We start from the raw sequence: 25,899 nt of genomic DNA on the forward strand, positions 1-25,899 counted from the left end.
GCCTCCTGCTGGTGCCAGAGTCAGGACTAAACATGTACCGGCCTCCTGCTGGTGCCAGAGTCAGGACTAAACATGGACTGGCCTCCTGCTGGTGCCAGAGTCAGGACTAAACATGGACCGGCCTCCTGCTGGTGCCAGAGTCAGGACTAAACATGGACCGGCCTCCTGCTGGTGTCAGTTTAGAAAAAAACAAGACGTTTCGACTCTCATCCAAGAGTCATTGTCAATTTGCGAATTTAGAACTCAGATATTTATTGTATTCTGTGGTAAGCCCCGCCCACCGGGCGGGACCTCCTGAAGTAGAAGAAAAAGTTGTTTGTTTCAACAGAAACTTACCCTCTTTGTTTTCTATCAAGCTAGCCTCTTGTTTACCATCAGTCCTTTAATGGGCTAATTATTCTCCCTTTTGTGAGATGAGAGTTGAAAGGTCTTGTTTTTTCTAAACCGAGTCCAGATGAAGCAACTGAACATTTTCTACAATTTTGCCTTGTGTATGAAATGTGCTCTACAAATAAACTTGCCTTGCCTGAATGTAACTGAGCACTTCCCACCTGTCTCCTTAAGAAACGCTGGACTAGCCACAGAACAAATGAGTCGGTCGTGAAGGAAACGTGAAAAGAGCAACAACTGAATCCAATCCACTTTATTTATATAGCACGATTTATACAACCAGAGGGTTCCAAAGTGCTTCACAGCAAGGTAAAAGACAGGCTAAAATAGGATAAAAGTAATAAAATAAGATGTGAAAACAAAATCAAATAGAAAATTAAATCAAACAAACACACTAAAATCCATGGAATAAAAATAAAATAAATAAAAAGGTGCTGCCCTCCCAACACATATAAAACATACAATCAACACACTACATGGTGTTAAAAGCCAGAGAAAACAGATGGGTTTTAAGAAGCGATTTAAATAGAGGCAGTGAGGATGCTTTTCTAATGAGGAGTGGCAGTTTGTTCCACAGTTTTGGAGCTGCCACTGCAAAGGCTCGTTCACCTCTGACCTTTAGCCCGTGGCACTGCCAGGAGTAGCTGGTCAGCTGACCTGAGGGAACGGCTGGGAGTGTAGGGGTGTAGCAGCTCGGAGAGGTAAGGAGGGGCAAGACCATTTAAGGCTTTAAAAGTAAATAAAAGAGTTTTAAAATGAGTCCTAAAATGAACGGGCAGCCAGTGGAGTGAAGCTAAAATAGGCGAAATGTGCTCATATTTTCTTGTTCCAGTTAAAAGACGGGCAGCAGCATTTTGGACCAGTTGGAGACGAGCAACTGAAAACACGGATTCCTCAAAGTAAATACAGCAGATCCTCTCCTCCTGCTGGAGAACCGCTGCAGGTGATGATCTTTCAACTGCGACACGGTATCCAAACACCAACTGATACATTTCTGAAACTAACGTGTGGAAAGACGAATCCCGTGGTCATGGATGTTCGAGAAGGGTCATATAATTGGCATCGAGCAGAGAAAACATCTAAAGGAGAAACAGAAACTGATGTACTTCAGATCTGAACCGCAGTGACAGTGTTTGGAGCTGGAGAAGGCTTCGTGCAGTGGTCACTCTCTTTGTGCAGCGGTCACTCTCTCACATCATCAAGATCAATCGGTGAAAAATAACAACGCGCTGGACGGAAATAAATCTTTTAATATTGCAGAAGCTTATTGAAAGCTAAAGGCTAAAGAAACAGGACAATAGTGCACATATCAGCAGTGTCCAGAGTCTCCGTACCCATGTTCTGGAAGGATTTGTTAACGAAGAGGACGAGAGGGAGACAAAGGAAACGATGGAGTGATTTTATCCATAACTGGACCGAAAACGTTGTTGGGACGGCATCGGCATGGCAACGGAATCTGGAGGAAGCTTGTCGAGATGTCATGATCCCAGACACAGAACTGGAAAGAAAGTGTTCCAGACTGATATTATGGTGCAGTCATCTTGCTCTTATATATTGCTTTATTAGTGCAGGATTAACTAAAGTTGATTCATGTCTGTAACGCTAGAATACAAACGTAATCGAGCGTTTGAATGAAGGGCTTCGGGAATAAATGGGAACAATATTTGTGCTTATTACAGTCGCCGGGAACAATCCCACATTCAAGATCATTTGGCAAACATCTGCGCGCCGACCGTCCCGCTATTGTCCAACCGCGTGAGACAACACATCGGAAACTCCTCCCTCTCCGAGCGCAGACACCGGGACGTCCGTGACAAATGTCCGGCATTAACTTTGTTGTTTATTTTTCCCCTGAAGATGTGAAATAACCCTATTTAATCAATCGCTCGCTCGGCCATTAATCTCAATGCAGCTGACTAGTCCCTTAAAGCTAATGGGGTTTAGCATTTGCATGAGGCGAGTTTACCCACAAAGCTCGGCCCGCTAAGAGGATTTCGGTTCAGACAGAGAGCTTATTGTCACTCTCCTCGTTCGTAGACGTGGATTAGCGATAGCGAGCGAAGGAGTCGACTAGCTTTGGAAGTACCGGCTCACGAGCTTCCATTCACTGCAGCGGAAACGGGTCTAATCCATCCAACATTTGTAGAAAACACATCATTGCGTCGAGTTGTTAAGACCGCACTCGAACCCGCTCTGGATCTGCCCTGGTTTGATCCGGGTTTTGGTCCCGATCTCGACTTGGTTGGACGCTATTCCGGTCCGGGTTTGGCTCCAGGTTCAGTCCCATTTTGTATTTGAGTGCGCTGCGTTGTTGTGCAAGTGAAATTCTAGACTTTTTGGGATGTAAAACGTGTCTTGCGCGTATTAAAGTCTCTCCGCTGTAACGTTACGGTATGGATGAAGCTAGATCCAGTCCAAATCAATGAACCAATAATATACAGGCTCATAGTTTTGTTCTAGCGTTAAGTTTTATAGACAGACAATGAACAAAATGTAGTAATGTAAAGTATAAAATGTAGTAATGTAAAGTATAAAAGGCATAAATGATCTTTCAGATGGCCCAAAACAATTGTGTAACCGCTAATGGTCGAAGGAAAAGTATCTGGCAACAGTAAATTGTTGCAATATTGAGTTTTATCAACTTTTTATAGACGTTTGAAAACCAACAGAGAACAGAAAATATATGTATTTACTGAAGCGCCCACATCCATTTACAAATAAAACATGGGCAGTGTAACGGCTAATATTTTAGGCTTGCTAACACTACAAATAAGAGTGATTTTTCTAATACATTCAGCACAGTGCTTCTCCAGAACTTACCAAACCATTTCCAATGATATTTGAATATTTGTACCTGTCATATCAGCGCGGCTCCTGCATCCTCGCTCGCTGTTGTCAACTTTTTTACATAATTTGAATAAGCCTCTTTCAGGACGAGTGTGTCTGCTGTTTCCTGCCGGCTAAAGCTGCTTTGGAGTCTAAATATAACACGTATTCACCAAAATTCTTTTAACATTTATCAGAGGAAAGGTGCTTGTGGTTAAAATTCTGTAAAATGGCTCAACATATTTACATGCAGCATTTTACGGACTCAAAACCTCACAAAAACCTCAGATATTCTTCTATGTATCTACTGTGAAATAGTATTGGCTTCTGAAAGTCCACTCTGAAAATGTCAGGTCCACATTTTCTAAATCTATTTAAATGCTAACTGAACGCGCAGAGTATCTTTATAACCGATAAAAAGTGAGTTTAATAAATGTTTTGCTTTGATTGCGTTAGTGCTTGTATTGTGTCTTTGGCTCTATCGGCTCGTTTCCCTCAGGATCAGATGTAAAGATTGCATTTCTCCAGCGTGAAAAGGGATTTTTAAAGTATTCGCATTCCGATTTTTAGCAGTGAGTGGCAAAAGCGCACGAGTCAGTGGTGAATTATGACCATTTATCGCGAAACACAACTGGCTGCAACGTGAAAGAGCTGCTGGAATCACATGAGAAAAGTCTGCAGCTCTAAACATTTAGTTTGTACCTGACGTGTAATAGAAGAGAATCAGCTAAACCGTTGTAGAAAAAGCAGATAAACAACAGGGAAACTGTTACTACGCTCACATTTATCACCAGTGCAGACTCTGTGATCGTACATAAGTCAAACTCATTACCTTTCGCTCATTAAATAAGGTGTTTGAGAGTCCATTTGTTGAATAAATTAATTGTTGTTGAAGTGTCCTAAATCTCCCACTGTCTCTGCTCAGTCGTGGCAACAACAGAGGAACTACTTTGCATTTTGCCCTGTAAAAGTTAATGAAACAACAGCTCCACGGACAAAAAATAGGCTGAAATTGTGTTGCCGATACTGCTGCCACTCACTGGGAATGTTGAGGAGCATTTGTCTTATCAAAGAAAGTATGGATACCGTATTTTCCACACTCACTGTCAATGAATGTCTATTTTTGATCATTTTTTGTACCACACAAAATCGCTTTGAGGTCCAACGAGAATGAATCCATATATAAGACGCACTGGTTTATAAGGCGCACCGTTGTTTTTCGAGAAAATTAAAGGATATTAAGTGTGCCTTATAGTGCAGAAAATACGGTAATTAGAAGGGCCTGTACCAAATGTTGAACCACGAAGAACATGATTCACAATGAATCGTTAACTCGCTTTACAATGATCAGTCTGTTTTATATATTTTTCAAAATAAAAGAACGATATTTTCCTAAAGACAAACAAACAAAATGTGGCTTTGACATTGCTTCAAATCGCAGCGTTGCTAAGGTGCTTGAACTTTTGAAATAAATAATAGAGAGCGTCTTGATCAAATTCAAGACAAAAAAAGCATCAACGCATAATATTATAATTAAACAAATGTTGAAGGTCAGGACAGGAGACAGACGCACTCATCTTGATCAAGCTCAATTCATATAGAACTTTTTGAAAATATTGTTTAATTATTATTATTTATGTGAATAAGTACCAAATATTTGTCACATTTTCAATTTATTCTGACATTTCTTGACTTAAAGAATGCATTTTCCCCTCTTAAACTCCTTCATCGTTAAGTGAACGAAGTCAGGCTGATGACACACTGGTCAGAGCTGGAACCGAACCACCAATCTTCCCGTTTGCGGGCGAACACAACCCCACTCTACACATTTCCTCCTCGTCCTCCCAGCAGAGACCGCTCCCCGTGAACCCCGTGAACCCCGTGTCCGGTGGTTTTCAGCGCCGGCCGGAGCTGACGTGCATATTAAGACGTCCCGGGGCCTCGGAGGGCGATGTGCGCTGGATGCGAGGGGCCAGTGGTTGGGAAAGTGTCACGCCGCAGTTACGGGGTTATTTAGAGCGCTATAAAGAGGCAGCCTATTGATTTGAGGAGAAGAGGAGCTCCCCGGTTCTCTCTGTCATCATCAAAGTCATTACTCTGATCTATGGGCCCCTCTCGTCGGCTCTGAGCCTCCTGCGTCTGCTCCGCATCGCCATTTCGCGCGTTTTATGCACTTTTAGAAGTCTGCTCCGGGAAAATAAACCACAACGCCAGAATACATCTGTAACCAACGGCTCGGGCGGCGTTTTTGGCACAACGAGCGGGCGAGATGGTTCCACGATCGAACCCAGGATAGTGTGACTTTCTGTGGATCGTTTTGTCCCCAGGGTTTGGTTGGGTTTCCGTTGGGTACGTGAAAGCAAATTAATGCAAAAAACAAGAAACGAGATTCAGGTTGAAGTTTTGGAGAAGGATTCTGAAATATTGCCTTTTATAGAGCAGCTGCATTAAAGGCAAGAGATACACAAGGGAATGAAAGTAAAGGGCTTTCTAAACATGAATATGAACATAAATCACAGTTTGAACTTCGCTCCAAGCAGTGAACTCCTGACAACCGCTCGGGTTTGTCGTTGATAGCTAAGGCCACATGCAGCGTTGTAACTGATTGGAGGATTCTTAAAGTGTGTCTGTTACTTCCCTTAACGTTCTGAATGCATTGATCGCACCGGGTATTCAATATTAAACTGCAAAATACATAGATCATCATGTTATATTTCGTTCATTACAGCACACAATATTGACCTAGATTAGCCTGATCATTGAAACGGGTCCATTGACTTCCTGTTCCAGAGCTCATTTGCTCATTTGCTGCTTCCGTCTCTACGGTTTCGATTCACAATGGCAAGATATGATGATTATTTGTTTATTCATACAAACACGTCGCCCACATTCACCCTCCACCACATGTTCTCAATGCAGCGTTGTTTGCCATTGACTCTCCGCATTTAAGATAAGATAAGATAAGATATTCCTTTATTGTCCCACATGGGGAAATTTCATTGGTGCAACGCAGGTAGATACAGAGGTAGATACAGAAGAACAGATCACTTATAGGAAGTCTGAAAAACACTTTCAGTAGAAGATCTCCTATAAATAAATAAAAAACTCCCATAGACAAATAAATAAATAAATAAATACATAAATACCATTGCATGTGATCACGACAGTAATTGCACATGAATATGTGTCACGACAGCACATAGATTGCACATGAATTTCACAGTAATTGCACATGAATTGCACATGAATTCCAACAGCAATTGCACATATGACAGAATTGCACATCAGTATTAGGTTAGGTCAGTATTGCGAGTGTTCAGGACTAACAGTGTTTGTTATAAAGTCTGACAGCAGCAGGAAGGAAAGACCTGCGAAACCTTTCCTTCACACAGCGAGGGTGGATCAGTCTCTCACTGAAGCTGCTCTCCAGAGTGGACAGAGTGTCCTGCATGGGGTGACAATCATGGTCCAGCATAGATGTGAATCTAGCCGGGACCCTTCTGTCCCCCACCTCCTGCACCGAGTCCAGAGCACAGCCCAGGACGGAGCTGGACTTCTTGATGACTCTGTCCAGCCTCTTCCTCTCCCTCTCTGTGATGCTGCTGCTCCAGCAGGCCACACCGTACAGGAGGGCTGATGCCACCACAGAGTCGTAGAAGGTCTTCAGGAGTGGCCCTGTCACTCCAAAAGACCTGAGTCTCCTCAGGAGGTAGAGCCGACTCTGGCTCTTCCTGTACAGTGCATCTGTGTTATGAGTCCAGTCAAGTTTGTGGTTCAGATGAACACCCAGGTACTTGTATGAGTCCACTCTCTCAATGTCCCGTCCCTGGATGTTCACTGGTGAGGGGGCAGTGTGGTGGCGTCTGCGTAAATCCACCACCATCTCCTTGGTCTTCCTCGCGTTGATGAGGAGGTGGTTCCGCTGACACCAGTCCACAAAGTCCTGCGCCAGTCCTCTGTACTCCGTGTCATCGTCGTCCGTGATGAGTCCGATGATGGCAGAGTCATCAGAGAACTTCTGCAGGACACAGCTGTCCGTGTCATGTCTGAAGTCTGCAGTGTAAAGGGTGAAGAGAAAGGGCGCGAGGACAGTGCCCTGGGGCGCCCCCACACTGCAGGTCCGAGTGTCAGACATACAGTTCCGGGCTCTCACAAACTGGGGTCGGTCTGTGAGGTAGTCCAGGATCCACTCTGCCAGGTCATACTCCACACCAGCCGTCTCCAGCTTGTCCCTCAGGAGCAGCGGATGGTGTTGAAGGCGCTGGAAAGATCGAAGAACAGAATCCTCACAGAGCTGCCAGGCTTTTCCAGGTGAGAGAGAGAGCGGTGCAGCAGGGAGATGACGGCGTCCTCCACTCCGATGCCAGGCCGATATGCAAACTGCAGTGGGTCCATGGCTGAACTCACGGTGGAGCGGAGGTGGTCCAGGACTAGCCGCTCCAGTGTCTTCATCAGGTGGGACATGAGAGCCACTGGCCTGAAGCTGTTGAGGTCTTTGGGGCGCGGTGTCTTAGGCACAGGTACCAGACAGGAGGTCTTCCAGACCTGTGGTACCACCCTCAGCTTCAGGCTCATGTTGAAGACATGCTCCATAACTCCACACAGTTCATCTGCAGGACTTAAGGAGCCTGGGGCTGATGCCATCAGGTCCTGCTGCCTTCCTCACTTTAATCATCTTCAGCTCACTCCTCACCTGTGCTGCTGTGACAGTCAGTGGTTGGCAGGGGGACTGTGTGCTGGGGGGATGGGTGAGTCCAGGTGAAGTGGGGAGCTGATGGTCCGGGGCAGATAAGCGAAGAGGAACAGATGCAGGGCATTGTCCAGCTGTGGAAGAGGGAGCATGCAGCTGTGCAGGGGGAGGGGCGGGTGACCGATCAAACCTCAAGAAGTGAGCATTTAAATCATTCACCCACTGTAGATCCCCCTCTGTCTGGGCAGGGGGGATTTTGAAGCCCGAGATGGTTTTCAGGCTCCTCCACACTCCTTGAATGTTCTTTTGCTGCAGCTGCTCCTCCATCCTCCTCTTGTAGCCGGCCTCAGCCTGCCTGATCTTCCTCCTCAGCTCCTTCTGCACAGTCCTCAGCTCCTCCTTGTTCCCTGACCTGAAGGCTCTCTTCTTCTCCTTCAGCAGAGCCTTCAGTTCACGGTTAATCCATGGCTTGTTGTTTGGAAAACACCGCACCTTCCGGGAGGGAACAATGTTCTCAAAACAGAAGTTGATGTAGTCCGTGATGCACTCTGTGATGGTGTTGATGTCCTCCCCATGTGGGTCATAAAGCTCAGTCCAGACAGTGGTGCTGAAGCAGTCCCTCAGAGCCTCCTCGCTCTCAGCACGTCTTTCCACGTCTTCAATATAAAATGTGTCACTAGTCCAGCGCGCATTGCTTTTAAACTCTAGATGCATGATTTGGAGTTTGAATTGTGTATTAGGAGCGAATAAGAGAAGAGCAGTGGGCGGGGATAGGTGAAAATGGACAGTTTCTGAGCACTCGAGCGGAGGAACAGGCAGGATTATTCAAACGTGCATAAATCAAACGGAATACAACTCGGAATAAGCTAAAGATGATGAAATATATGATAGATATGGATAAAAGTTGATTTAAAAAAAATTATGTCCTCTTTAAATTCCACGTGTGCTCTTTTCCATTTAACCATGTGCAATACCGTCATATTATGTGCAATTAAGGCCATATTCATGTGCATACAACTGGTGTAAATCAGAGTGTTTACTTACCATTAGTATTAGTATTATTTAGTCTTATGCTAGCTATTTTTTACTTTACTTTATTTTATTGTATTATTATTTTATTTTAGCTTTATCTTTTTATTTGATAAATTTTCTTCCATTCCCTATTAAGATAGAGAGGAGTTTTGTTAATAAGAGTTTTTTTTGTTTTGTTTATAAGAGTTCTTCCTATAAATTATCTGTCCTTTTCCTCTGTATCTACTGCGTTGTAACACCGAAATTTCCCCATGTGTGGACAATAAAGGATTATCTTATCTTATCTTAACTATATAGTTTCTTGTATCATTGTGTGGTTTTAAATGTGCACCATTGTGAATTGCTCGTCTCCATGGAGATGTTACTGCTTTTCAACAATAGTGCATCAAAAATATCTCTCTCGCATTTCATTATTACAAGTGCTTTTATCGCTTATAGTCCTGATCCATGGGACCGTAAACCGGGACGAGGCGGTCTTGTCTCTCTCTCACACACCCGGGATGCTGTCTCGAGTACGTCGGCCTGCAGATGGCGCTGTCGTCCCGCCTCAGAACCACACAGAGAGTAAAGGGCTCGTAAGGCGACGACTCGCTCAAAATGCCGGTAGAATCCAAACACAAATACAGGCAACGGTCGTAATTACAGAAACCGCATGGAAAAGGCCGGGACGCTGACACACACGGGATGAGGCGATGTGGCGGAGAACGGAGGGGAGTACGTACACACCGGGAGGGGCCTACAGGTTTAAAACAAGATTTGGTCCAGGTCTGTGGCCGTCCGATGCTCCTGGACTTCAGAGCGAGGTTCCCTGACTGTAAACTTCCATCTTACATTTTTCTGCTCCAGTTGATATTTTAAAAGCTTTGCCTCTCTGCCTCTTGGGCTTTCATTTATCAGTGCACCTTTGGAAAAACGCTCTCCACTGCTGCTGCTGCTGCTGCTGCTGCTGCTGCTGCTGCTGCTGCTGCTGCTGCTGCTGCTGCTGCTGCTGCTGCTGCTGCTGCTGCCGTGTCTACCTTGATTCACTCTCCGTTTTCGAGCCTTTTGACTTTCTCCACAGCTCCATCTGCAAAGTGCACTTGTCAAAGTCGCTGTGCTGGTGTTATTAAGACCAGGCCTGAGACACAGACAAAAGAGTAGCACACAAGAGGCGCTTAGCGATCGCACAGTAATTGCAGCTCAAAGGGTCCAATTGACCCGTCTTTGTCAATAGACTCAAGAAAACCATTCGCATTCATAAGATTTATACAACTTTCGGAGGCTGTGTAAAGGAGCATTTAAGACCGCCACAATGTCGGCCGCACTACAGCGTTATATACGTTCAGATGTATGAAAAAGAGCCTTCCAGTGGTCGTAAACAGAGCTGGAACCAGATGGAACATTGATTTGATGGATTTCTAGAGGAGGAGTTAGCGTTAGCCACCAAACATTGCAAACTATCAATCAAATTTTATTTTAGTATCACTTTATACCCAATCCTGACCAAACTGGACTCTTTGTGCGATTGACAACAGCACGTATATTCTCTTAAACAGAACGGTGCTGTGTTTAAAGTATATATATCTGATAAATACCTTGAAGAATCCTTTACTTGTGTCCAGTGTTTTCTTATGTGGTTGTTTTTTTGTATTCAGAGGTTTTTATACATGTTCCCAACGTGGTTTTTAAACTAAAAATGGCAACAAAACACAGAATATATTTCAAAATATGTGGCATAGACCCAGAAATACTTCTGGTCAGTACTCATTTCATTTTGCACAATTTTCACCCAGGAGTCAAACATGGGCTATATCAGATCAGTTTTTGTTGCTCCACAGGTCTCAGAAACAGAACGTTTTCACTTTAAACCTTAAATTTAAACTAAAATACAAATGTTACAGTGTGGAAGATGCTAAATATGTATGCTCCAAGCATGTTCCACAGTCAGAGTTATGCCAAATACTGCCACCTGAGTATTACGCACCGGTTTAGTCCTCTAGCCGTGCGTGTATGTTTCAATATGCAACAGGGTGAAATGAAGAAAGCTTGGACACAACAGATACACAAAGACAAACACAAAGATACAACCGTCTTTAACATCGTTAGCCGAGAGCTACGTTATATTTAGCGCAGCATTTATGGTTATTGCACATGCAGATGTTTATAGCCTTAAATATGAACCAACTTGACCAAACGCGGCGCTAACACCACACAAATATTGAGCTATACCCAAGTTTTTAAAATAGATTTTGTTAGTCGACTCGCTTTAAATATAGAAGAGCCCACCAGCCAAGTTTGTTCATTTGGATATTTCTTTTCTATTAAAAAAAACCTGTAGATTTTGCCAAAGCTAACAACTGCTGCGGCCCTAAACCCCGCCTCGCTCGCTCTCAAACATGGCGCTCCTGTGGGGATGGCTGAGGCGGCTAGTAATCCAGCCTCATCTGCCAAAACGAGGAGAATTTTGTGGGTTTTTTTTGATGAATGAGAAGAGCAGCTAATCTTGGATCTCAGTCGCTCAAGCAAAAGGAGATTTGTGCCGGAAACTGGAGGGAGAATGGAGAGTTCTGAAGCGGTGCCGTTTTTAATATTAGCTAAGATAAGGATTTATGAAGTCGGCCGAGAGAAAATTCACTAAATGAGCTTTGGTTTGCACAAGCAGCACTACTTTAGAATGATGGGAATGTGTTGGGTGTTTCTTGTTATAATTCAACTATGATTTTGCACTGGGAAACGGAAAGTTAACCAATCTTCCTACACAGTCTTACTTAAGCACACATCATCATTGTTGTTGCGGCGTCTTTGCATTTCAGGTTTAACCCAGGAACGTTCTCAGTGTGTGCAGTCCAGATGAGTGGCATCGTCTGCACCTCTTGGGCCTTGCGATGGCCTGGGAGCTCTTAGGTCCTTCTCGAATCCTTTTTGTTGTTGTGTGTGATGGTACCGAAAGGCGAAAGGTCCCACTTTCCACTGGCACGGCTCTGACTTTGGTGCCCCGGCGTCATACTGATCTTCAGACCTTTGTACTTTTGCCGAGCTTCTCAAGACCACAGAGACAGAGGACAAGTCCAGGTCGCAAACGGCACGAGAGAGATTACGATGGAGTGTGAAAAATGACACAAATGTCACAATAGAAATACATGTTCGTAGCAGCAGTACAAAATGGAGAAAAGCACAAATGTAGACTGCCGGGTCACTATCAATTACATTTTTCACATTATATAGAGTCGAAGTAATTTTGAATTAACGTTGATTTACGTGTAGTATCTAACATCAGGTGGAAGTGGAAGTTCTATGATGTGTAACGTGACAATCCCCAGTTCTACATGAGCAAAAGGTAAATGTGGTTGTGGTGTGTGAATGAACTAAAAAACGCAAAATAAACAGCAACTAAACAGAAGACAAGAGGCTAACCGTGCTACAATTGAACCGAGGCTAAATCAAACGAATTCAAAACGAGTTATTTGCCCGCCGTTGGAGTTTAGGGTGTTAAAATACACACCTCCGGCACACACACAGTATTTATTCATAAAATACTGATCTTCGAATCGATCGATGATCCGAAAAGAACAAATTGCGTGATTGCGGCGCAGAAAACATAAGTTCCAGCCAACGCGAGGCATCCGGCGAATCTATTTTTACATGATCTTTGTGCATTTTTCTTCTCTCAACAGTTGAAAGCTTAAAACCCCATCCAGATGCCGACCTTTGACTAATTTAACATTACATGACCAGGTCTGTGTGCGCCCGGGGCCAAAAGCGAACTCACATGTCCGGCCGTACGCTATCTTTAGCCGCTCTCTGCCGCGTACGTCTCCCTTATTTTTAGCCTGGAGATTGCCTCGGGGCGCTAACTGCTAACGGCTAACTGCTAACGGCTAACGGTACCTTCGCATGGGGCCGTGGGGAGGGATCGATTTGCGCCGCCGTTTTATGACTAGAAAGCTTTTGTTCGCCGGGATTACCGTTTCCCTGTCTCCTCGGCGGAAAATAGGTGCAGATCAATGGTTTACGTAAGCAGACGCATCTCGTATCGAACGCCGGCGAGGGGGGGAGAAAACCTGTGTCAAAACGTTCCTTTCAACCCGGGGAGACAATAATACGAGTGAAATCAGAGTGGCAGGAGAGTTTTGTATTGTTAAACGCGTCGCATGTGAAGCGGAAAGTTAAATCAGCTAAAAATACAGGCCTCGGCCGGAATCGATGGGACTTCGAAGGCCGAGTTCACCGGGTCAATATAAGACCTGCCTGAAGCACGTTCTCCTGGACAAAACATAGGATTTAGCTTTTTCTCCTCAGCACTTTTTCAACTCTTCAGTCTCGTGATGGGTGATACTTCGTTTTGTTTTTATTAATACAATGCAGAACGCCCCGATATTTGTATAGCCAAATAAGCTAAACAATAAAATAAATTAAAATGATCAAATAAAACATTCAAAACATTAGTAAAACCTCAGTCAGTATTATTATCATTTTTTAAATATTTTTTGTAATATTTTACGGACAATTATTCATAATTTTTTTTTATTGTAAAATATAATATAAAAAAAGACAATCTTGCCAAATAGTATGCCTTATTCATGGATTTCAGCGTCCTGTTATACGCAACATTTTGAGGACTTATTCCCATTGAAAACATATTTACTCATATTTAAACTGTTAATTGCTATGGCAACAGTCCTCATTTCTCATCATTCTGAAACCCATGGATTGGACACCTTGGTCTGGAGTATTAGGAGTTAAACTAAGGATATATGTTTTTACCTGTTTTCATTTAAATGTTTCAGAACAACAGTTAATGACACAAGATAAAAACTAAAATATGAATATGAACATATACTACTTATTTAACATGATATAATTTTCTTTATCAACTCTGTCCATTTTAGTGGATAATGTCACGCATTTTGTTACATCTCACAAATTTGATGGAAATTCTTGGGCTACTACCTAATCTCCATTTCTACTTTTATACAACAGTAAATCGGTTAATCTCTTACTTTCTTGTCGACACCGCGATGATGACGACAACGACGGCCAAGACCACGGCTCCGACAGCGATCAGGTAGCACTTCCTCTTCCTCAGCTGCCTCTGCACGGGACAAACAACTGTTACGTCGGCGAACAAACACGTCTTAGCAGCGTAAAAGCCGCGGTAACAAAGAGTATGAATCTGCACTTGACAAAACACAAACAAACTCCCCGGCAAATTTCCATCGGTAATCGGAGCGATGGACAAAAAGCATGCAATATTCAATCAGCGGGAATGAAAATGGAAGTGTTAATGGCGTTTCTCGCACCGGCAACAAAAAATACACAAAACAATACAAGGACGGGCTGAAAGCAGAAAAGCAGGAAGTGATTTTGGTGAGATTATGAAAGCCCTTTAGAGCTGGCCTTCGCTTCACTCCACTTAAGAGCAGTGACAACAGAAAGAGCAATGTCACACGGAACCATCGTGATTTTATGCTTTCTTTTGGAAAGTTGTGTCTGGAAACAAGCTAGATTACCAGGTAAATGTGTTACTTGTGGCTTTGAATTATCTTTCACCAATACAATCAATAAAGCAGTGGCATGGGATCGATCTTTCCTTTTGCGACTTCGATATTCAATGTCGAAAACCACAGAAAGTGACATCTCGAAACCTTAAAGTGCCCCCTACAGGTCGGACGACTCATTGAACGAAAATGCCGTTAATATAAATACATTTTGAATTTCCCCAAACATTTTAAAAATGCTATAACAGAATAGCTCATTTTTTAGGTTTATAATTTCACTTCCTGTTTGCAATTGATGTCATCACAATAGGATATTACCCAGCAAACACTGGGCCAAACTCATCTAATGTCACAATTTACTTTAATTTGACAAATACAAATATATAAGAGTGACTTTGTTTTGTTGAATCAATGTTTAGAGAGTAAAAAAAAGTGTTTCTTGTGTGTAAATTCTGCATAAACTTTGACTGGGATGAGAAATGTTTCTGGTGTGATGTCACTTCCTGTCATTTTCTACAGCTTTTTCACCATTTTCTCCACAAATACCTGCTCGATCGGTGTCAAACTATGATTTAAAGGTACAACAAGTATAAATACACCAAATAAAGTCAAAATTAGAAAATCATAAAAACCCGTCATACGTAACTGTAATTTGAAAAACACGTAACGAGCGTAGTATTGGACCAGCTATTCGTGTATTCTAAGTATATATATGTGTATTTAAAGTGGTAGTTTAATGACGAGTGGGGAAATGCTCCGACTCTACTAGAAACTCGCCTCATTTGATACTCGCAGTTGAGAGCATTTCTAATCATTTGTGAAGAGGTCGCTCTGAAGACGCAAAACACTTCAACACGTTTTAATCGCGCGCTAAAAGTAAAATACGCCGATCCCGCGCAATTCACACGCGTCTCATTTCGCCATGCAGTCACTACGAGCGCAGATTGCCCCTTTTCATTTCTAAAGTCACTTCTAACGCGGCGCAATTTAGACTTTCAAACGGCAGCTTCGTTCATCCACGTCAATTACTCTCAGAGAAAAAAATATATACACGATTCCAGTACGTATTAGCGGTGCTGTGGGGAAGTGCGGTGGCGGCGGGGGGGATCCGTGTGGTTTCCCGATGCGTTTGTGTGTTTTTCTGTTGTTGTTGTTGTTGTTGTTGTGTTGTTTTCAGGTGGTACAAAGGGAGCGAGAGCGACGGTGTTAGAGCAGCACCCGGTTTGGAGTCGTTTTAAATCCTGACGCACTTCAAAGCACGGCAAGGGCAATTCATCTTCTTATCTGCGACTCGAAACAGGCTTTCTGTGCAGAGGGGGGAGAGAGAGAAGAAGAAGAAGAAGAAGAAAAGAGAGAGATGAGAGGGAGGAAGAGGGAGGGAGGACAAGAGAAAGCGCTAGAGGGAGGGAAATGAAGAAGAACATGGGAGAGAGAGCGCAGAAAGAGGCAGGAGAGGAAGACAGGAAATGAGAGGGGCAGTGGAAGAGGAAAGAGAAGGAAGCCAAGCAAGAGACGGAGAGTTGAGAGAAAGGGAGGGAGAAAGCGAAAAAGGAGGACGGAAAGACAAGAAACGAGCAAAGGAAGCGGTGAGAGAAAGAGAAAGAAATTGAATTAATGTGAGAGGTGGAGGCAAAGAGAGAGAGAGAGGAAAGGGGAATAAAAAGAGACAAAACAAAAGGGGGAAGACAATAAGTTGAGAGAAAGGAGGGAGAAAACAAAAGGGGATGTGACAGGGAAAGAGGAAACTATCTGAGGAAATGGAAAGGGTGAGAAAAGGAGGAGAGAGTAAACAAAAGGGGAGAGAGGGAGGGAAAGAGCAGAAACTAGCAAAGGAAACTGTGAGCAAAGGAGGAAGGAATAGAAGGAGGAGAGATGGAGGCAAAGAGAGAGAGAGGGGAAGGAAATGTAAAGAAGAAGAGGGGAAGCAGAGCAAGCCAGAGAGTTCAGGGAAAGGGAGAGAGAAACCAGAAAGGAAAGGATGTAAACAGGAGGAGGGAATGATGAGGAAAAGGGAGGGAGAGAAGGAACAAGAAAATTAAAAGAGAAAGAGAATAAACGAGCAAAAGAAAGAGCAAGAGCGAGAGGAGGGGGATTGGACATGGCGAGAGTGAGGGAAAGGAAGAAGGGATGTAAGCATGGAAAGGAGAGAGCAAAGAGAGAGAGAGAGAGAGTAAAGAAGAGGGAGGGAGTGAGGGAGGAGGACGACAAGAGAAAGAGCTAAAGGGAGGAAAATGAAGAAGAAAATGGGAGAGAGAGAGGCAGTGAGAGCAAAGAAGGCAGAGAGGTGGAGGAAGGGAGGCAAAGAGAGGGAGAGAGAAAAGAAAGAAAACGAGGGGAAGCAAAGCAAGCCGGAGAGTTGAGGGAGAGGGAGAGAGAAACCAGAAAGGAAAGAGGAGGAGAAAGACAAGGATGAGGATGTAGAGATGGAAGCAGGAGAAGGAGGGGAAACATGAGGAGGGAATGAATGATGAGGGGAAATGAGAAAGAAACCAGAAAGGAAAGAGCAGGAGTAAGAGGGATGGATGCAAGAGATGGAGGGAAAACAAAAACAAAGGAACTCCATCCATCCATTTCCATCCATTTTCTACCGCTTGTTCCCTTTTGGGGTCGCGGGTGACTGGAGCCTATCCCAGTGACTTCGGGCCTTAGGCGGGGTACACCCTGGACAGTGGCCAACTTGTCGCAGGGCCAACAAAGGAACTAGAAAACAAAAAAGAGAGAGCAAGAGCGAGGATTTGGAAATGGCGAGCGTGAGTGAGGGAAGAAGAGAGGGAAGCATGGAGAGGAGAGAGAGACAGAGAGACAGGGAGAGACACAGAGAAAGAGAGAGAGAGAAAGATGGAGGGAGAGACACAGAGAAAGAGAGAGAGAAAAGATGGAGGGAAAACAAGAAACAAAGGAACTAGAAAACAAAAAGGAGAGAGACGAAACAAGCAAAAGAAAGAAAGAGCAAGAGCGAGGATTGGAAATGGCGAGAGTGAGAGAAAGAAGAAGAGATGGACGCATGGAGAGGAGAGAGAGACACAGAGAAAGAGAGGGAGAGAGAGAGAGAAAAAAAAATGCTGTCGAGTAATTTTCCGTTTAAACGTTCCACTCCACAACAATTTGCATAAGCAGCCCGGCGTCTGTGATAAGAAGATTGGTAATTTTCAAAGGCTCTGTAGGGATTGAGAATTAAAAGGCGTTCCGTGCTATCTCGCCTCTTGCAGCTGGCCACCGCCGCTTCCCTCGCTCCCAAACTATAAACTTTCCGACAGCGCAGAGAGCCTTTCATTCCCTCTATCTCGCCATACATTTCCTTTTCTTTCTTTCTTCTCCTCCTCTCTGAACCGCGCTCCCGTCCTCCTCCTCCAGAACGTCCATAGGAGCCGTTTTTTTTTCGGAGACGTCGGGTCCGTTCCCCGGGCTCGTCCCCGCGAAGCCGTTGTGATTCGGGGAGGAACAAGGAAGTAAATAAGGTGAAAGAGGGAGCAAAAGGCGCTTATGGAACAAAAGAGAGGGCTTTTTGAAGCGGGAGATTGCGGGACGGGGACACGGGCCGTTAAAAGGGATGTGCTTATCGGTAATGGGAAGGGGTGCGAGGCTTTGGGAGCGCGGGACCCAAGGGTGCAGGGGAAAATGGTGGACCGTCCTTTTCATAGTCTTTTTCATGGTTTAAGTGTTCAAATAAAGTGCATTCTTAAATATGTAAATTCATGTATTTGTTTGCCTTTAGTTGAAGTATTTAAACATATAATAAAGACATAATATGGGGGGGACGTCTTTGAAAAATGAAACGTTTGGATGGAGCGTCTGCCACCTGTTCTGAGACAAACGGGTCAGATCTGTGGAGAGGCGAGTCCACATGCAGTGTTTTTTTTTTTTTTTTTAAGAAATACAAAGAGGTTTTTATGTAACTAAATATACATAAAATAGAATCGAAATGACACAACATTCCAGGCAAAGCCACAAGAAGCAAGTGGCAATGAAAGACTTCGCCCGAAAAGTTACACAGTGCATCTTTAACTGAGCACGCTTTGCTTTCGGGGCGAATTTGCTCCGTGCGCAGACGTTATCGTTCCAGACAAAGTCGCTACTGCACTTTGTCCGTCCCGCAAAGGAATCTACGAGGACGAATATGTTATATCCTTAACATCCTTAACATCCTTAAAATCCTTAACATTTTTCAGCTTGTTTAAGTCGTCTTTGCTTTCATACCTTAAACATTTTGCTTCTTGTTTAGATTAGCTCTCAACATTTCAATATTACTGAAACGTTAATTATCTGCTCTGATGATACTATGTTTGTTTGTTTGTTTGTTAGTTTGTCTGTTTGTTTGCGTGTTGGTTTATGTTTGTTTGTTTGTCTGTTTGTTTGTCTATTTGTCTGTTTGTCTGTTTGTCTGTTTGCCTGTTTGTCTGTTTGTCTTTTTGTTTGTCTGTTTGTTTGTCTGTTTGTCTGTTTGTTTGTCTATTTGTCTGTTTGTTTGTCTGTTTGTCTGTTTGTCTTTTTGTTTGTCTGTTTGTTTGTCTGTTTGTTTGTCTATTTGTCTGTTTGTCTGTTTGTTTGTCTGTTTGTTTGTATGCTTGTATGTTTGCATGTTTGTCTGTTTGTCTGTTTGTTTGTCTGTGTGTTTGTCTGTTTGTTTGTCTGTTTGTTTGTATGTTTGTCTGTTTGTCTGTTTGTCTGTTTGTTTGTCTGTGTGTTTGTTTGTTTGTTTGTTTGTTTGTCTGTTTGTTTGCTTGTTGGTTTATGGACAGCGCTGGGACGTAACTCAAATAGAAAATATCTCTTTGCAGCAAGTGTTTTCCCCATCCTTGTATCCCGAGGGAGTTCTAAACGTTTCATCCGGACAATGTTTTCAAAAGTAATATTGTCGATTGCCCGTTGGCATCGTTTTCGTCCATGGATCACTCCTGGACTCCACTACACTCACTTGTTTTCATATATATAACTCTGTGTCATAAACTATGGTATCGAAAGTACTGTGGCGGCAGTGAGAGGGATCAACGGGAGTAAGTTTGTCCTGCCTGTGTATTGTGTACTGTATATACTGTCTGTGGTACTGTGTGTATAATGATGTCTTTGTGCCAGGTGTTTTGGACCCCTCAAAAATGAGATGGCACGTCTTGAGGGGCTTTCCACTAAGTAAAGTAGCAAAATATCTAAACAAATCTTACAACTAAATATACTAAATATATATTAATCTCCTGTAAGATAAATAAAATATATACAAAATCAAAAAAACTCAAATTAAAACAATGACATTTTAACTGTTTGGTGGTTCCTCAATTTTCGTAGTGCAGCAAGTAACACCACATTTTTTTACCGTATTTTCCGGCCTATAAGTCGCACCTTTTTTTCATAGTTTTGGCCTTTACTCATATTTATACTTATATACTTATACTTACCCTTACTAACCCTTGCAATCGCATTTCATACTCCAGTACGACTCATATATGTTTTTTTCTTCTCTATTATGCATATTTTGGCTAGTGCGACTCATTCTCCGGTGCAACTTATAGTCCGGAAAATACGGTAAAAAGAACCACCGACTGAACGTCACAGTTGTTATTAAATCCCCGTCATTCAGAGATGACAAAAGTGTGGAACGGCGGCACAAGCCTTCACCCGAGTCCACAGCCTCCACCCGAGTCCACAGCCTCCACCCGAGTCCACCCGAGTCCACAGCCTCCACCCGAGTCCACAGCCTCCACCCGAGTCCATCTGAGTCCACAGCCTCCACCCGAGTCCACCCGAGTCCACAGCCTCCACCCGAGTCCACCCGAGTCCACAGCCTCCACCCGAGTCCACCCGAGTCCACAGCCTCCACCCGAGTCCACAGCCTCCACCCGAGTCCACCCGAGTCCACAGCCTCCACCCGAGTCCACAGCAGAAAGAGAAAGAGCGGTTCAGTAGTTTCCTCGGGCTGCTCGCTGCAGTCCTGCGGCGCGCTGCTCTGTCTGTGTGAGACTCTTTGCTCTGGGCCTGCCCCGGGTTCAGCCTCCTGCCAAAGCAGATAAAGACTGAATCTGCTTCCAATGCCCCCATCTATTCTCTCTCCAAATAAGTGTTCAGAATGGCACCTTAAAATGTACTGTAAGCTGAATTTTGTATTTTTACACATACGTTGTCCATTTGATATATTGTATTTTCCGAACGATAAGTCGCACCGTTTTACATAGTTTTGGCCAGGGTGCGACTTATATGTGATATCATTTGTTATTTTCACACTGGCAACCACATTTCACATGTTGATTATTTTCACACTGACAACCACAAGAGGGCGCTCTAGGCTCTAAGCGACGCAGAAGAAGAATCTGCACTTCCTCTTCCTCTGGAGTTTGTGGAGTTGTTTTGAAGTGACACAGAGGAAGAAGAATTCAGTGGATTTAGTGATTTGGGGTAAAACTGATGCTTTGGTAAACTTGTTAGCATGTTCTTTATGCTATAATTATAGTTAATTACACTGATATTACCCATCACTACCTAAAGTTTATATATTGCCCCATGTACTGTATGTTCCTCTGTGAATTACTGTTCTCTTTCCAGGTGAAACAATAGTCAAAATACATGCAAATACAATAAAATGTAGCCGTATTGACGTATTGCACCTCTTCTGCTATGCCTCTACTTCATACTCTAGGCCACAGAAGTCATGTAAATTCCTGTTACTGTACCATACATCTGCAGACAACACACAGACCTCACACCTGATCTCCCTTATACCCTTGAGATCCAGCGCTGATATCCGTAAAGTCCTAAAGCCGGGGGCATTACCTCCATTCTGCAACCCTCTGGGAACAATCCATCTTGGCGTGACACGACTCCTGCCCCTGTACTCCGCGGCGCTAACCTTCATCCTCACCATTTCACACTTGGCTGGCGGCCGGAGTCGGTGCGAGTGGCAGGTCATGGACTGACAAAGGCGGCAGACCCACATCATCACCGAGGGGGAAAAAAATAAACTGGAAAGTGGCGAGATTGTGAGGTCATCAAATACTGGCCGCTGTGGCTCTTTTTCTGCTTCGTAAAATAAACCGGTGGAAAAATCTGAAATAGCAGCCAAACTGGGGACAGAATGCTGCAAGATAAAGCAGTTTTAGCCAACTTTTAAATTCACGTATACCCCTGTAAAGGGTTAGGGTCAAAATCAGACCGCCACATCCAATTGTAAAACATTTTATCACCTGCTTTACTTCACCCTCTGGGAAAAAGCTGGTGGGCAGAAAGTGTGCATGTGAATACTGCCAAAGAGTTTGTGGACCTTGGAAGTTTTAGATTTAAATATCTACTTTCTCGTTTCACAGGTTTAATATTGGGTACACCCCCTTCTTAAGACTCAGTGGTCATAATTTACTAATACTAATGCCTTTGCTTTCCTGCGACAGGCTGGCCCCAGATGACACCAGGAGCAGGACGACACATGGAAAAGGACGACACATGAAGCAGGACGACACATGGAGCAGGACGACACATGGAGCAGGACGACACCAGGAGCAAGATGACACCAGGAGCAGGACGACACCAGGAGCAGGATGACACATGGAGCAGGACGACACCAGGAGCAGGACGACACATGGAGCAGGACGACACATGGAGCAGGACGACACATGGAGCAGGACGACACATGGAGCAGGACGACACATGGAGCAGGACGACACCAGGAGCAGGACGACACATGGAGCAGGACGACACATGGAGCAGGACAACACATGGAGCAGGACGACACATGGAGCAGGACGACACATGGAGCAGGATGACACCAGGAGCAGGACGACACATGGAGCAGGACGACACCAGGAGCAGGACGACACATGGAAAAGGACGACACCAGGAGCAGGACGACACCAGGAGCAGGACGACACATGGAGCAGGACGACACCAGGAGCAGGACGACACATGGAAAAGGACGACACATGGAAAAGGACGACACATGGAGCAGGACGACACCAGGAGCAGGACGACACATGGAGCAGGACGACACCAGGAGCAGGACGACACATGGAAAAGGACGACACCAGGAGCAGGACGACACCAGGAGCAGGACGACACATGGAGCAGGACGACACCAGGAGCAGGACGACACATGGAAAAGGACGACACATGGAAAAGGACGACACATGGAGCAGGACGACACCAGGAGCAGGACGACACATGGAAAAGGACGACACATGGCGCAGGACGACACCAGGAGCAGGACGACACATGGAAAAGGACGACACATGGAGCAGGACGACACATGGAGCAGGACGACACCAGGAGCAGGACGACACATGGAAAAGGACGACACATGGAGCAGGACGACACATGGAGCAGGACGACACATGGAGCAGGACGACACCAGGAGCAGGACGACACATGGAGCGAGATGACACCAGGAGCAGGACGACAGCAGGAGCAGGACGACACATGGAAAAGGACGACACATGGAGCAGGACGACACATGGAGCAGGACGACACATGGAGCAGGACGACACATGGAGCAGGACGACACCAGGAGCAGGACGACACATGGAGCGAGATGACACCAGGAGCAGGACGACAGCAGGAGCAGGACGACAGCAGGAGCAGGACGACAGCAGGAGCAGGACGACACCAGGAGCAGGACGACACCAGGAGCAGGAGTTAAGCCTCTTTGCTGTAACCTCTGAACTTTGACCCAAACTGCTTCCATTAGCAGTTCCTAATGACGCTAACAATGCTCACACTATATATAAATGTAGTGGATTGTAAAATAAACTCAGCAGCTGAATTTTACAGCCCCAGAGCTTTAAAATACTCACTGAGATTAAGTCGGAAATATTGTTTTTTAATCTTCACTGTGGCTGCTTTGGGCTAGCACTATTTAGCGTCTAATGTAACTGAATAAATTATAGAATAAACATAGAGACTGAATCCTGAGCTTTAAATTGAGGTATGACATACTATATTCTAGATTATATTCACTAAGTTGATGTTGGTAAAGATGTTTACGTCCCTAATACATGGCTGATCATGGAGAATCAGATAAGTATTGGGAAAATGGGACAGATTACCGATCCACCAGTGGTGTGCGGGCAGGGTAAGCAAGGCAATCAGTGATTGGCCAATAACATCTAAAATTACAGTGTTTCACAACCATGTATGAATTGATCTGAAATATCAAATACGCCCGTTTTGCCCTCACTTCTGCTACTGAAGCTTGGCTTAAGTCACATTGTCTTTTAGCTGCCTCTACAGGCCTCTACTGCGCAGGAAGCTTGTTTCTTCTTCCCCCGCAGTCTGTGGGCGTGTTCAGAGGCCCGTTCACGCTTCGCTCTCTAACATGAACTTTTAGAACCAGAGCAGACAGCAGCTTCTTTTAGAGCTCTGCACATGCTTTGAGGACCACAGCCTCAAACACATGGTTCTGAGCTGAAACCAGCTGAATAAACCTGTGTGTGAATCAAGGATGTTTGTGTCTGAGCAGGTGCAGAGAAGAAGTGAAGCAACAGCAGCAAAAACTATCTTTTAGAGCAGGGGTGGGCAATTATTTTCCTCCGAGGGCCATATGCGAATCCAGGCAAGTAGCGGAGGGCCATCCCGCGATCATTGGTGTGAAAAAAAAAGCACTTATAAATAAAATATCAAATAGAAAATAACTTTTCTGTCAAATAATTATAGGCTATTGAATCTATTATATAATTCATTTCATGTCCTCTTTATTAAGGATCCAAGTGCAGACAGATGTTGCCTAAGGGCAAAAAATAATAACAATTAAATATATATATATATATATATATATATATATATGTATATATATATGTATATGTATATATATATATATATATGTATATATATATATATATATGTATGTGTATCCGGGCCGGATTATAAAGACACGGACGGGTATGTGCCCAGGTCTGTTTTAGAGACGTGTCTTTGTAGCTTAAGGCTTTGTTCACGTTTCCAATGATTAGACGTTAGTTGGAAACACAGGAAGTCGTTTAACAACATAGAACGCTAATTTGTGTAATGAATTGGTCAGTGAAGTGAGCTCATTTAATCAATCCCATTTTTTCACTTCTCTAGTCCTCTATACTTCTCCAGGTCTGCTTTCCCACCCATAAAAGTCACTTCGATCTGTTAAATGTTATCGGAGCCGATATTGATAAATTCTGTTTCACCTGGATGGTTTCTTTGAGCCTTTTTCAGATTTGACTATATTCTAAGTGTTCATGAACCACAATAGTTCAGCTTGAGTCTATTGTTGCAGTGCAGAGGACAAATCTGACAGAGTGCTGGGAAAACCTTTACAGTGCGAACACAGCCCCTTTCCAAAGAAACACATGTTAGTTCTAGAGGTACGAATTGTAAAGGCAAAATGTTGAAAAAAACATAAATTGCATTGGCAAACCTGACCCACATGTTTCTTAGAGAAGTGGGACAACCATTGTGTCACTAAAGAAACGACATTCAACCCCATCAGAACAGTTACATACATACGCACCTTTATTGTATGAAGACTATTGCAACGCACAGTTCAAGAACAGCAGAAGAATAAAAGCTAAATAACTATTAAAAAGTTGAATAAATCTAACACAGATCGTGCAGGTAGAGCAACAGTACAGTACAAGTCTACTACTGTCACGACTTTGTACAGGCATTAACAAAGTAACCACGCCCAGTTGGGAGGGAACAAACACACCCACAAGGGGAGGGACAAGACAACTACAACATCACTGTATGTACAAAGACTGACAATGACTTTGGGTGTGTGCGGCACATGGATCAAAAAGCATGTTAAGAAATAATCCCGTGTCGGATTAATCATCCATCCATCCATTTTCTTCCGCTTGTTCCCTTTGGGGTCGCGGGTGACTGGAGCCTATCCCAGTGACTTCAGGCCTTAGGCCGGGTACATCCTGGACAGTGGCTTACTCGTTGCAGGGTTAACACAGAGACATGGACATTACAGACACTCTCACATTCATTCACTAGGGCCAATTTAGAGTCACCAATCTTACCTAACACATGCATGTCTTTGGACGGTGGGAGGAGCCGGAGAACCCGGAGAGAACCCACGGTAACACGGGGAGAACATGCAGACTCCACCCAGAGAGATCATGTGATGTTGGTCTGGTCCGGGAATGGAACCCATGATCTCCTTCTTGGGAGGCAAGAGCGCTAACCGCCTTTGCCACCGTGCACCCATTAGATAAATCATGATTATTGTTATTGAAATGAAGAGCCATCATTTCGTTGCGTACGGCCAATTTGTCCAATGGAGCCGGATTTTTATACAGAAGTTTGTATTTCTGTCAACAATATCAACAACAACAACAAAAACTGTTATTACATGCTGCAAAGTGCTTTTAAGGTTACCTCTGCGCTCGGAGCTGCACAGAACACACTCTATTACCTTCCCGTATACCTTTGACAATCCGCCGCCACAGTGTGTCCGCGGGGCTGAAAAACGCAGTAGAAAATCGCTGCTGATCGGTCCGTCACGAGCCAAACATCTATCTAATCACAGCCCGTAAA

At 44.1% G+C, this 25,899-nt stretch overlaps 1 protein-coding gene across 1 annotated transcript in view; it reads right to left on the bottom strand.

The window, feature by feature from the left end:
• The window catches only part of tsnare1 (T-SNARE Domain Containing 1), a 198,100-nt gene that overhangs the window by 8,958 nt on the left and 163,243 nt on the right, over window positions 1-25,899 (bottom strand). The window contains exon 11 of the mRNA XM_072461107.1: window positions 13,918-14,009. Coding sequence (XP_072317208.1) covers window positions 13,918-14,009 — 92 coding nt within the window. The remainder of the gene's footprint in view (window positions 1-13,917; window positions 14,010-25,899) is intronic.

The sequence above is a fragment of the Eucyclogobius newberryi genome, unplaced genomic scaffold, assembly GCF_026437365.1.
Source record: "Eucyclogobius newberryi isolate DKJ021-1_F unplaced genomic scaffold, fEucNew1.0.hap1 SCAF_3, whole genome shotgun sequence".
Classification (NCBI taxonomy): Eukaryota; Metazoa; Chordata; class Actinopteri; order Gobiiformes; family Gobiidae; genus Eucyclogobius; species Eucyclogobius newberryi.